This window comes from Manis javanica, chromosome 2, assembly GCF_040802235.1.
Source record: "Manis javanica isolate MJ-LG chromosome 2, MJ_LKY, whole genome shotgun sequence".
Taxonomy (NCBI): domain Eukaryota; kingdom Metazoa; phylum Chordata; class Mammalia; order Pholidota; family Manidae; genus Manis; species Manis javanica.
Window position 1 is genome coordinate 81,942,045 of NC_133157.1, and position 13,703 is coordinate 81,955,747.

The following is a 13,703-nucleotide window of genomic DNA, read 5'->3' on the forward strand; positions in this document are numbered from 1 at the left end:
CCTATTTTCATTGAACCCTAAAAAGTCATCATGTCTACTATCCATTCCCTTATCGCTACTGTAATAGTCACTGTTGTCCTAGGAGGATTTGCCCCTGTAAATAAGGAAGAAATCCTCACTAAATTGTATGGAAGCCCTTGTTATTGTAAGGGAGGAATAACGGACGTAGAACCCAGTCTGAGAGGACATACACAAATAACATCTCAAGGGACAAAATACTTTGCTGAACGTCAATTTACTACCAGAGGACAAGACAAATTAGCATACCTCACAGCAGATAGCTTTGTGTCCGGAGTAGGTTGGCAGCCCCAGTCTTGGAAATGTGTAAGAAAGCCCAAAATTATACCTACAGTTAATGGCAAACCAGGGCCTTGTCCCAACCCCTGCCAAAAAGCCACTGAATTACACTCTACCTGTTACCGCACTGTCCAACACTGCACCGGTGCCGATGGCAAAAAAATATCTAACAGCTATCTTACAAAATGGTTATACTGGTTCCTTTGGAGGCGAGTATGATTATAGCAACCCCCGAGGACATTCTAAATATGCACAGGCCTCCTGCCATGTCCAACTTGGCAAGGCGATTTGCTGGCCACCGCAAGCCCCGATCCACACTGATGGCGGTGGACCAACAGACAAAGTGAGAGAAGCCCAAGTTCAAAAGAAAATTGAAGAAATTATTAAAGAAATATACCCTCCCCTAGAGTATCACCCTCTAGCCTTGCCCAAGTCTCGTGGCATAGATCTTGACACCCAGACTGCTGATATCCTAAAAGCCACCCATAGCACACTAAACGCTACTAACCCCAGCCTTGCTGAAAATTGCTGGCTATGCATGACCCTTGGTACGCCTAAGCCCCTCGCAATTCCCACTAACGCTACCAATACACTGCTAGAACAGAATTGTACCCTTAACTCACCCTTTAGAGTACAGCCTGTAGGATTTAACACATCCCTATGCATACACAAGCAGCCCCAGAATAATAGTGATGATGTAAACATAGGATTTGCCTCTTTCACAGATTGCTCCCAAGTTTTTAATTATACCTCATCTCTTTGCCCCGCTATTGGACAAGACTTTGTCTGTGGAGGAAACCTGGCCTTCACTGCCCTACCCACAAATTGGACTGGGTTATGTGTGCAAGCCAGTATTCTCCCAGATATTAATATTATCCCAGGAGAAGAACCTATCCCCATACCCAGCTTTGAGTATATAGCAGGGCATCCATGCTCTAAAAGAGCCATTCAGCTTATCCCACTCCTAGTAGGCCTCGGGATTACTACCGCAGTGGCCACAGGAACAGCAGGAGCAGGAATAGCTGTACATTCCTATCATAAATTGTCCCATCAACTAATCAACGATGTCCAAGCCCTCTCAGGAACAATCAATGATCTCCAAGACCAAATAGACTCTCTAGCAGAAGTAGTCTTGCAAAACCGTAGAGGCTTAGACCTCCTCACAGTAGAACAGGGAGGTATCTGTTTAGCTTTACAGGAAAAGTGCTGTTTCTATGCTAACAAGTCAGGCGTCGTCCGAGACAAGATAAAGACTCTTCAAGACGATCTCGAAAGAAGGAAAAAAGAGCTCCGTGACAACCCTCTCTGGACAGGACTAAATGGACTCCTCCCCTACCTTCTTCCCATCTTAGGCCCACTCCTAGGATTAATACTAATACTTTCCTTTGGCCCCTGGGCCTTTAAAAGACTCACAATGCTAATCAAACAGCAAATCGACTCTCTCATTGCAAAGCCTATCCAAGTTCATTATCATCGCCTTGCATTAGCTGATAAAGGTAGATACTTATATAGAGCCTTGCGCCAGGAGAGACCCAGCAGTAACTTGGGAATAAAAAAGAGCCATGTCAGGCGGAGCCAGGATGGCGGCGTGAGTAGAGCAGTGGAAATGTCCTCCCAAAAACACATAGAGCTATGAAAATATAACAAAGAAAAATCTTCCTAAAATAGAGACCACAGGACACAGGACAACATCCAGACCACATCCACACCTGCAAGAACCCAGCGCCTTGCGAAGGGGGTAAGATACAAGCCCTGGCCCGGCGGGACCCAAGTGCCCCTCCCCCCAGCTCCCGGCGGGTGGAGAGAAACTGGAGCGGTTTTTTTTTTTTTTTTTTGGCGAGCGCTTTTTGGAAGCCTTAGCGGGACGGGCCCCCGTTGCTGGGGAGGCAGGGTGGCGGGACCGGTGAGCAGGTGCCTGGGACCGGCGCCGAAGGACAAAGAATATCCCGCGTTTCTCCCTGCGGGACCGGTGGGCGGGTGCCTGAGACAGGTGCCTGAGGACGGAGGAGGTTGCGTGTTTTTCCCCTTTTTTTTTTTCTCTTTTTGGCGAGCGCTTTTTGGAAGCCTTGAAGGGACGGGGACCCCAGTGCTAGGGAGGCAGGGTGGCGGGACTGGTGAGCGGGTGCCTGGGACTGGCGCCTGAGGACAAAGAATATCCCACGTTTTTCCCTGCAGGACCAGTGGGCGGGTGCCTGAGACCGGCACTTGAGGACAGAGGAAATCGCGCGTTTTTCCCCTTTTTTTTTTCTCTTTTCTGTGAGTGCTTTTTGGAAGCCTAAAAGGGACAGGGACCCCAGTGCTAGGGAGGCAGGGCGGCGGGACTGGTGAACGGGTGCCTGGGACTGGCACCTGAGGACAAAGAATATCCCGCGTTTTTCCCTGTGGGACCGGTGGGTGGGTGCCTGAGACCGGCACCTGAGGACGGAAGAAATCGCGCATTTTTCCCCTTTTTTTCTCTCTTTTTGGCGAGTGCTTTTTGGAAGCCTTGAAGGGACAGGGACCCCGGTGCTAGGGAGGCAGGGCGACGGGACTGGTGAGCGGGTGCCTGGGACCAGTGCCTGAGGACAAAGAATATCGAGCGTTCCTTCCCTGCGGGACCGGTGGGTGGGTGCTTTTTGGAAGCCTTGAAAGGACAGGGACCCTGGTGCTAGGGAGACAGGGCAGCAGGACCAGTGAGCGGGTGCCTGAGACCGGCACCTGAAGACAAAAAAAAAAAAAAAAATCGCTTGTTTATTCCTTTTTTTTTTTCTTTCTTTCTTTCTGTTCCCTCTCTCATTGTTGCTGTTGTTGTTTTGGTTTGGAGAGTGCTTTTTGGAAGTCTTAAAGGGGTAGGACAGGTCACTTAGACCAGAGGCAGGGAATCTGGGGATCTCTGGGCACTCTAACCCCCTGGGCAGCAGGGAGCACAGAGGCCCCTTACGGAGATAAATAGCCTCCTGGCCGCTCCCCCTCCAACGGGGCTCCACCATTTTGGAGGAACAGCCCCAGCCAGGCCAAGCCCACAGCAACAGCGGAGATAAACCCCAAAGCAACTGGGCAGGAAGCAGAAGCCCTGTCTGCGCACAGCTGCCCAGTACAAGCAACTAGAGGTCGCTATTCTCCCAGGAAAAGGCTACAAACCAACAAGAAGGGAAGCTCTTCCAGCGGTCACTTGTACCAGCTCTGCAAACTATATCTATCACCATGAAAAGGCAAAACTACAGGCAGACAAAGATCACAGAGACAACACCTGAGAAGGAGACAGACCTAACTAGTCCTCCTGAGAAAGAATTCAAAATAAAAATCATGAACATGCTGACAGAGATGCAGAGAAAAATGCAAGAGCAATGGGATGAGATGCAGAGAAAAATGCAAGAGCAGTGGGATGAGATGCAGAGAAAAATGCAAGAGCAGTGGGATGAAGTCCGGAAGGAGATCACAGATGTCAGGAAAGAGATCACAGAAGTGAAACAATCCCTGGAAGGATTTACAAGCAGAATGGATAAGATGCAAGAGGCCATTGAAGGAATAGAAGCCAGAGAACAGGAATGTATAGAAGCTGACATAGAGAGAGATAAAAAGATCTCCAGGAATGAAACAAAACTAAGAGAAATATGTGACCAATACAAAAGGAATAACATTCGTATTATAGGGATACCAGAAGAGGAAGAAAGAGGAAAAGGGATAGAAAGTGTCTTTGAAGAAATAATTGCTGAAAACTTCCCCAAACTGGGGGAGGAAATAATCGAACAGACCATGGAATTACACAGAACCCCCAACAGAAAGGATCCAAGGAGGACAACACCAAGACACATAGTAATTAAAATGGCAAGGATCAAGGACAAGGAAAGAGTTTTAAAGGCAGCTAGAGAGAAAAAGACACCTATAAAGGAAAACCCATCAGGCTAACATCAGACTTCTCGACAGAAACCCTACAGGCCAGAAGAGAATGGCATGATATATTTAATTCAATGAAACAGAAGGGCCTTGAACCAAGGATACTGTATCCAGCACGACTATCATTTAAATATGATGGTGGGATCAAACAATTCCCAGACAAGCAAAAGCTGAGGGAATTTGCTTCCCACAAACCACCTCTACAGGGCATCCTACAGGGACTGCTCTAGATGGGAGCACCCCTAAAAAGAGCACAGAACAAAACACACAACATATGAAGAATGGAGGAGGAGGAATAAGAAGGGAGAGAAGAAAAGAATCTCCAGACAGTGTATATAACAGCTCAATAAGCGAGCTAAGTTAGGCAGTAAGATACTAAAGAAGCTAACCTTGAACCTTTGGTAACCACGAATCTAAAGCCTGAAGTGGCAATAAGTACATATCTCTCAATAGTCACCCTAAATGTAAATGGACTTAATGCACCAATCAAAAGACATAGAGTAATAGAATGGATAAAAAAGCAAGACCCATCTATATGCTGCTTACAAGAAACTCACCTTAAACCTAAAGATAAGCATAGACTAAAAGGCAAGGGATGGAAAAACATATTTCAGGCAAACAACAGTGAGAAGAAAGCTGGGGTTGCAGTACTAATATCAGACAAAATAGACTTCAAAACAAAGAAAGTAACAAGAGATAAAGAAGGCCACTACATAATGATAAAGGGCTCAGTCCAACAAGAGGATATAACCATTCTAAATATATATGCACCCAACACAGGAGCACCAACATATGTGAAACAAATACTAACAGAACTAAAGAGGGAAATAGACTGCAATGCATTCATTGTAGGAGACTTCAACACACCACTCACCCCAAAGGATAGATCCACCGGGCAGAAAATAAGTAAAGACACACAGGCACTGAACAACACACTAGAACAGATGGACCTAATAGACATCTATAGAACTCTACATCCAAAAGCAACAGGATATACATTCTTCTCAAGTGCACATAGAACATTCTCCAGAATAGACCACATAGTAGCTCACAAAAAGAGCCTCAGTAAATTCCAAAATATTGAAATTCTACCAACCACTTTTTCAGACCACAAAGGTATGAAAGTAGAAATAAATTCTACAAAGAAAACAAAAAGGCTCACAAACACATGGAGGCTTAACAACATGCTACTAAATAATCAATGGATCAATGAACAAATCAAAATAGAGATCAAGGAATATATAGAAACAAATGACAACAACAACACTAAGCCCCAACTTCTGTGGGATGCAGCGAAAGCAGTCTTAAGAGGAAAGTATATAGCAATCCAGGCACACTTGAAGAAGGAAGAACAATCCCAAATGAATAGTCTAACATCACAATTATTAAAACTGGAAAAAGAAGAACAAATGAGGCCTAAAGTCAGCAGAAGGAGGGACATAATAAAGATCAGAGAAGAAATAAACAAAATTGAGAAGAATAAAACAATAGCAAAAATCAACGAAACCAAGAGCTGGTTCTTTGAGAAAATAAACAAAATAGATAAGCCTCTAGCCCAACTTATTAAGAGGAAAAGAGAGTCAACACAAATCAACATAATCAGAAATGAGAATGGAAAAATCACGACAGACTCCACAGAAATACAAAGAATTATTAAAGACTACTATGCCAACAAGCTGGAAAACCTAGAAGAAATGGACAACTTCCTAGAAAAATACAACCTCCCAAGACTGACCAAGGAAGAAACACAAAAGTTAAACAAACCAATTACAAGCAAAGAAATTGAAACAGTAATAAAAAAACTACCCAAGAACAAATCCCCGGGGCCGGATGGATTTACCTCGGAATTTTATCAGACACACAGAGAAGACATAATACCCATTCTCCTTAAAGTGTTCCAAAAAATAGAAGAAGAGGGGATACTCCCAAACTCATTCTATGAAGCCAACATCACCCTAATACCAAAACCAGGATAAGACCCTACCAAAAAAGAAAATTACAGACCAATATCCCTGATGAATGTAGAAGCAAAAATACTCAATAAAATATTAGCAAACAGAATTCAGCAGTATATCAAAAGGATCATACACCATGACCAAGTGGGGTTCATCCCAGGGATGCAAGGATGGTACAACATTCGAAAATCCATCAACATCATCCACCACATCAACAAAAAGAAAGACAAAAACCACATGATCATCTCCATAGATGCTGAAAAAGCATTTGACAAAATTCAACATCCATTCATGATAAAAACTCTCAGCAAAATGGGAATAGAGGGCAAGTACCTCAACATAATAAAGGCCATATATGATAAACCCACAGGCAGCATTATACTGAACAGCGAGAAGCTGAAAGCATTTCCACTGAGATCGGGAACCAGACAGGGATGCCCACTCTCCCCACTGTTATTTAACATAGTACTGGAGGTCCTAGCCACGGCAATCAGACAAAACAAAGAAATACAAGGAATCCAGATTGGTAAAGAAGAAGTTAAACTGTCACTATTTGCAGATGATATGATACTGTACATAAAAAACCCTAAAGACTCCACTCCAAAACTACTAGAACTGATATCGGAATACAGCAAAGTTGCAGGATACAAAATTAACACACAGAAATCTGTAGCTTTCCTATACACTAACAACGAATCAATAGAAAGAGAAATCAGGAAAACAATTCCATTCACCATTGCATCAAAAAGAATAAAATACCTAGGAATAAACCTAACCAAAGAAGTGAAAGACTTATACTCTGAAAACTACAAGTCACTCTTAAGAGAAATTAAAGGGGACACTAATAAATGGAAACTCATCCCATGCTCATGGCTAGGAAGAATTAATATCGTCAAAATGGCCATCCTGCCCAAAGCAATATACAGATTTGATGCAATCCCTCTCAAATTACCAGCAACATTCTTCAATGAATTGGAACAAATAATTCAAAAATTCATATGGAAACACCAAAGACCCCGAATAGCCAAAGCAATCCTGAAAAAGAAGAATAAAGTAGGGGGGATCTCACTCCCCAACTTCAAGCTCTACTACAAAGCCATAGTAATCAAGACAATTTGGTACTGGCACAAGAACAGAGCCACAGACCAGTGGAACAGATTAGAGACCCCAGAAATTAACCCTAATATATATGGTCAATTAATATTTGATAAAGGAGCCATGGACATACAATGGCAAAATGACAGTCTCTTCAACAGATGGTGCTGGCAAAACTGGACAGCTACATGTAGGAGAATGAAACTGGACCATTGTCTAACCCCATACACAAAGGTAAACTCAAAATGGATCAAAGACCTGAATGTAAGTCATGAAACCATTAAACTCTTGGAAAAAAACATAGGCAAAAACCTCTTGGACATAAACATGAGTGATCTCTTCTTGAACATATCTCCCCGGGCAAGGAAAACAACAGCAAAAATGAGCAAGTGGGACTACATTAAGCTGAAAAGCTTCTGTACAGCGAAAGACACCATCAATAGAACAAAAAGAACCCTACAGTATGGGAGAATATATTTGAAAATGACTGATCCGATAAAGGCTTGATGTCCAGAATATATAAAGAGCTCACACGCCTCAACAAACAAAAAACAAATAACCCAATTAAAAAATGGGCAGAGGAACTGAACAGACAGTTCTCCAAAAAAGAAATACAGATGGCCAAGAGACACATGAAAAGATGCTCCACATCGCTAATTATCAGAGAAATGCAAATTAAAACTACAATGAGGTATCACCTCACACCAGTAAGGATAGCTGCCATCCAAAAGACAAACAACAACAAATGTTGGCGAGTCTGTGGAGAAAGGGGAACCCTCCTACACTGCTGGTGGGAATGTAAATTAGTTCAACCATTGTGGAAAGCAGTATGGAGGTGCATCAAAATGCTCAAAACAGACCTACCATTTGACCCAGGAATTCCACTCTTAGGAATTTACCATAAGAATGCATCAATCAAGTTTGAGAAAGACAGATGCACTCCTATGTTTATCGCAGCACTATTTACAATAGCCAAGAATTGGAAGCAACCTAAATGTCCATCAGTAGATGAATGGATAAAGAAGATGTGGTACATATACACAATGGAATACTACTCAGTCATAAGAAGTGGAAAAATTCAACCATTTGCAGCAACATGAATGGAGCTGGAGAGTATTATGCTCAGTGAAATAAGCCAAGCGGAGAAAGAGAAATACCAAATGATTTCACTCATCTGAGGAGTATAGGATCAAAGGAAAAACTGAAGGAACAAAACAGCAGCAGAATTACAGAACCCAAAAATGGACTAACAGAAGATCAAGGCCTAGCTTGGATACCCAGAAAATGAAATAAGATATGATATGAGGAGGAGCTTCCGGCATCACCACTCTCTGGAGGACTTGTGCTGGGGGATGATCATCAAAAAGCCTCCACAGGGATCCGGATGATGCTGCGGTTGTGGCTGCATCCAGCCCACCGTCTCCTGGACTTGCCATAAGAATGAGGAGGGAGATGTCTAGGCTGGCATGTGCATACAGTGAGACAACGTATTTGACCGGATCTGTACTGTTGGAACTCAACCAGGAGTTGGGAGGAGTGCAAGTTGTAGCACTCCGAAATCTCATGACTATAGACTATCTATGGTTAAAAGAACATATGGGATGTGAACAGATCCCAGAAATGGGCTGCTTTAATTTGTCTGATGGTTCAAGTACAGTTGGACTATATCCATCATATCATAGATAAATTTTCACAAATGCCTAGGGTGCCTAAATGGTTTTCTTGGCTTCACTAGAGATGGATGGTAATTATAGATTTGCTTTGTTCATGTCACCGTATTCCTATTATGTTAATATGTGTGTGCAAATTAGTTAGTAGTTTAAAACCTGTACGTACTTAAGGTAGTATACAAGAAGATATGTCAAAGAAATAATCAATCCTCCCAAGTTTCCTTCATATGCTACATCTATAGCTTTTCTTCTTCCTTCCTAATTACAACCCTTAAATTGAATTCGTGCCTCATATCGAATTTACCGAGTATCATAATTCCTCCAGGTGGTAAAGTACCTCAAGACAAGTGCTGGGCATAGAAGCCACAGGGCATAAATCTGCAAAGAAGTAAAAAGCTAACTTTTGCAAACAATATGGCTTCTCTCTCACTTACCAACTTTACATTTCCCTGTATGGCCCCGGAAGATGACTGGTTAGCCAGAGACGGGTAAGATTCCTCAAGGGAGGAACAACCTAAGACAGGCACAGTTCCAGGGGGGCCATCAGGTGAGAATTTGAGGATCAACAGAGGTGAGGCTCAGAACCTCACCCCCCCTGCTTTGAGAGAAATCTCTGCATCCGTGGATGTTTTGCTGCCCTTGTCTAGCCTGGATTAATACTTGGTCCATAGGCACACACCTGATCATCTGATCATCTACATTTGCCTTCTTACAGCACTAAACTATGTTTTCTACCTTTATCTTGCATCTACCTACCACTTCAGCATTTTATTAAAAATAAAAATAATAATAATAATAGGAGAAATGTGGGATCAACATATAAATAAAGTACAAAAATCAAACGAATATTCATATTTGACCTGATTGTTTATAGGTCATATTGCATGATCAAAACCGAAAGTTTCTGTGATGACTGCCCTTGTACTGTTCACCATGTAAGAATTTATTCACTATGTAAGAATTCGTTCACCATGTAAGAACTTGTTCGTTATGCTTCAGAAGATTGGAGACTGACGAGAATTAGGCTTGAGATGGATTAATGATTGTACATTGAGCGTTGACCCCCTATACTGAATTTTATTGTTGTTAACATCCATTTGATCAATAAATATGAGAGATGCCCTCTAAAAAAAAAAAAAAAAAAGAGCCATGTCAAGGTTTTCTCATCCTGTCCCTTGACAATGGTCCTGGGCAATTAGACAGGTAGTCAATGACGGGTAATTAAGAGGATATACCTGTAAAGATACAGGACAGATATAAGACCTCTGGTTAAAAGGGGCCAATCTAATACTGGGGCAAGCTCCTATATAGGCCGATCCAGTATTAGGGCAAGCTCCCCTGACTCTACCAGGTCGACTCCGAAAGGAGGCAAGCTCCTGGAAACAGAGGCCAGGTATAAGACCTCTAAACCTAAGACAGGCACCATCTACCCAGTAGATAAGCGGCTCAAAACACCCTAAGTGCTGCTCCAACCCCTCCTAAAGAACAGAAAGGGAGGAGATGCCGGAGACCAAAAGGCCCCCACCCACAAAATGGAGAACTCCCTGCTTCTCTTCCGGGTCCTCTGCCCCCGCTGGCACCAACCAAGGCCCAATCACCCCTCTACACGTTCCCGCCGGCGCCACCTAAGGTCCAATTATCTCCTGACCCACCCCTTACTTGCTAACCTGTATAAATTGAGCTTGCAAACAATAAACTGTGCCAGCTTGATCAGACACCCTGTCTTGCTGGTCGTTCTTTGTGTCTCTTGCTTGTTTCATTTTTGCAGGCGTCTCTGGCTACACCCTATGTTCGTCCCACGGGCCGGGACATAGAACAGTCTCTAGAAGGACTTAAGAGCAGATGGGATGAGGTGCAAGAGGCCGTTAATGGAACAGAAATTAGAGAACAGGAAGGCAGAGAAGCTGATGCAGAGAGAGAGAAAAGGATCTCCAGGAATGAAAGAATATTAAGAGAACTGTGTGACCAATCGAAATGGAACAATATTCGCATTATAGGGGTACCAGAAGAAGAAGACAGAGAAAAAGGGATAGAAAGTGTCTTTGAAGAAATTGCTGTAAACTTCCCCAAACTGGGGGAGGAAATAGTTGCTCAGACCACGGAAGCACACAGAACTTCCAACAGAAGGGACCCCAAGAGGACAACTCCAAGACACATAATAATTAAAATGGCAAAGATCAAGGACAAGTACAGAGTTTTAAAGGCAGCTAGAGAGAGAAGAAAGGTCACCTACGAAGGAAAACCCATCAGGCTATCATCAGACTTCTCAACAGACACCTTACAGGCCCGAAGAGAATGGCATGATATATTTAATGCAATTAAACAGAAGGGCCTTGAACCAAGAATACTGTATCCAGCATGATTATCATTTAAATATGAAGGAGGGATTAAACAATTTCCAGACAAGCAAAAGTTGAGGGAATTTGCCTCCCACAAACCACCTCTACAGGGTATTTTGGAGGGACTGCTCTTAATGGGACCACTCCTAAGGCTAAATAGATGTCACCAGAGAAAATAAAATCACAGGAAAGAAAGCAGACCAACCAAATACTAACTAAAGGAAAAAAATAAATCAACTACCCATAAAAGCAGTTAAAGGAAACACAGAAGAGCACAGAATAAAACACCCAACATATAAAGAATGGAGTAGGAGGAATAAGAAAGGAGAGAAATAAAGAATCAGCAGTCTCTATAGTAGCTCAATAAGTGAGTTAAGTTAGGCAATAAGATACTAGAGAAGTTAACCTTGAACCTTTGGTAACCACAAATCTAAAGCCTGCAATGGCAATAAGTATATATCTTTCAATAATCACCCTAAATGTAAATGGACTGAATGCACCAATTAAAAGGCACAGAGTAACAGAATGGATAAGAAAGCAAGACCCATCTAAATGCAGCTTACAAGAGATCCACCTCAAACCCAAAGATGTCCACAGACTAAAAGTCAAGGGATGGAAAAAGATATTTCATGCAAAGAACAGGGAGAAAAAAGCAGGTGTTGCAGTACTAGTATCAGACTAAATAGACTTCAAAACAAAAAAGTCACAAGAGATAAAGAAGGACATTACATAATGATAAAGGGCTCAGTCCAACAAGAGGATAGAACCATTATAAATATATGTGCAACCAGCACAGGAGCACCAGCATATGTGAAACAAATACTAACAGAGCTAAAGGAGGAAATAGAGTGGAATGCATTCAGTTTAGGAGACTTCAACACACCACTCACTCCAAAGGATAGATCCTCCAGGCAGAAAATAAGTAAGGACACAGAGGCACTGAACAACACACTAGAACAGATGGACCTAATAGACATCTATAGAACTCTACCTCCAAAAGCAAAGGAAAACACATTCTTCTCAAGTGCACATGGAACATTCTCCAGAATAGCCCACATACTAGGCCACAAAAAGAGCCTCAGTAAATTCAAAAAGATTGAAATTCTACCCAACAACTTCTCAGATCACAGAGGAATAAAACTAGAACTAAAATGTACAAAGAAAGCAAAAAGACCCAGAAACACATAGAGGCTTAACAACATATTCCTAAATAATCAATGGAGCAATGACCAAATTAAAATAGAGATCAAGCAATATATGGCAACAAATGACAAGAACAACACAAAGCCCCAACTTCTGTGGGACGCAGCAGAAAGGCAGTCTTAAGAGGAATGTATATAGCAATCCAGGCATATTTAAAGAAGGAAGAACAATCCCAAATGAATAGTCTAATGTCACAATTATCAAAATTGGAAAAAGAAAAACAAATGAGGCCTAAGGTCAGCAGATGGAGGCACATAATAAAGATCAGAGAAGAAATAAAGAAAGTTGGGAAGAATAAAACAATAGAAAAAAATGAGACCAAGAGCTGGTTCTTCGAGAAAATAAACAAAATAGATAAGCCTCTAGCCAGACTTATCAAGAGAAAAAGAGAATCAACACATGTCAACAGAATCAGAAACGAGAAAGGAAAAATCATGATGGGCCCCACAGAAATACAAAGAATTATTAGAGAATACTATGAAAACCTGTATGCTTACAAGCTGGAAAACCTAGAAGAAACAGACAACTTCTTAGAAAAATACAACCTTCCAAGACTGACCAAGGAAGAAACACAAAATCTAAACAAACCAATTACCAGCAAATAAATTAAAGCAGTAATCAAAAAACTACCGAGGACAAAACTCCCAGGCCAGATGGATTTACCTAGGAATTTTGTCAGATGTACAGAGAAGACATCATACCCATTGTCCTCAAAGTTTTCCAAAAAATAGAAGAGGGGGGAATACTCCCAAATTCATTCTATGTAGCCAACATTGCCCTAATACCAAAACCAGGCAAAGACCCCCACCAAAAAAGAAAATTACAGACCAATATCCCTGATGAATGTACATGCAAAAATACTCGACAAAATATTAGCAAACTGAATTCGAAAATACATCAAGAGGATCATACACCGTGATCAAGTGGGATTCATCCCAGGGATGCAAGGATGGTACAACATTCGAAAATCCATCAACATCAACCACCACATAAACAAAAAGACAAAAACCACATAATCATCTCCATAGATACTGAAAAAGCATTCAACAAAATTCAACATCCATTCATGATAAAAACTCTCAGCAAAATGGGTATACAGGGCAAGTACCTCAACATAATAAAAACCATATATGATAAGCCCACAGCCAACAAGGTACTTAACAGCGAGAAGATGAAAGCTTTTCCTCTGAGACTGGGAGCAAGACAGGGATGCCCACTCTCCCCACTGCTATTCAACATACTACTGGAGGTCCTAGCCATTGCAATTA

General features: G+C 42.0%; 1 protein-coding gene across 1 annotated transcript; it reads left to right on the plus strand.

The window, feature by feature from the left end:
• The first annotated feature begins 355 nt into the window (after positions 1-355).
• Positions 356-10,729, plus strand: LOC140845532 (syncytin-1-like). The gene is made up of 2 exons (XM_073219926.1): positions 356-1,793; positions 10,662-10,729. The coding sequence occupies exons 1-2, from the start codon at positions 356-358 to the stop codon at positions 10,727-10,729; spliced, it is 1,506 nt and encodes a 501-aa protein (XP_073076027.1).
• The last annotated feature ends 2,974 nt before the right edge of the window (positions 10,730-13,703 follow it).

Bases quoted from the DNA above. Each gene is read 5' to 3' on its own strand.
- LOC140845532 (XM_073219926.1), top strand. From the start codon at position 356: ATGGCAAACCAGGGCCTTGTCCCAACCCCTGCCAAAAAGCCACTGAAT. The intron at 1,794-10,661 runs GTAGATACTTAT...TCATTTTTGCAG, and splicing joins CCTTGCATTAGCTGATAAAG to GCGTCTCTGGCTACACCCTA.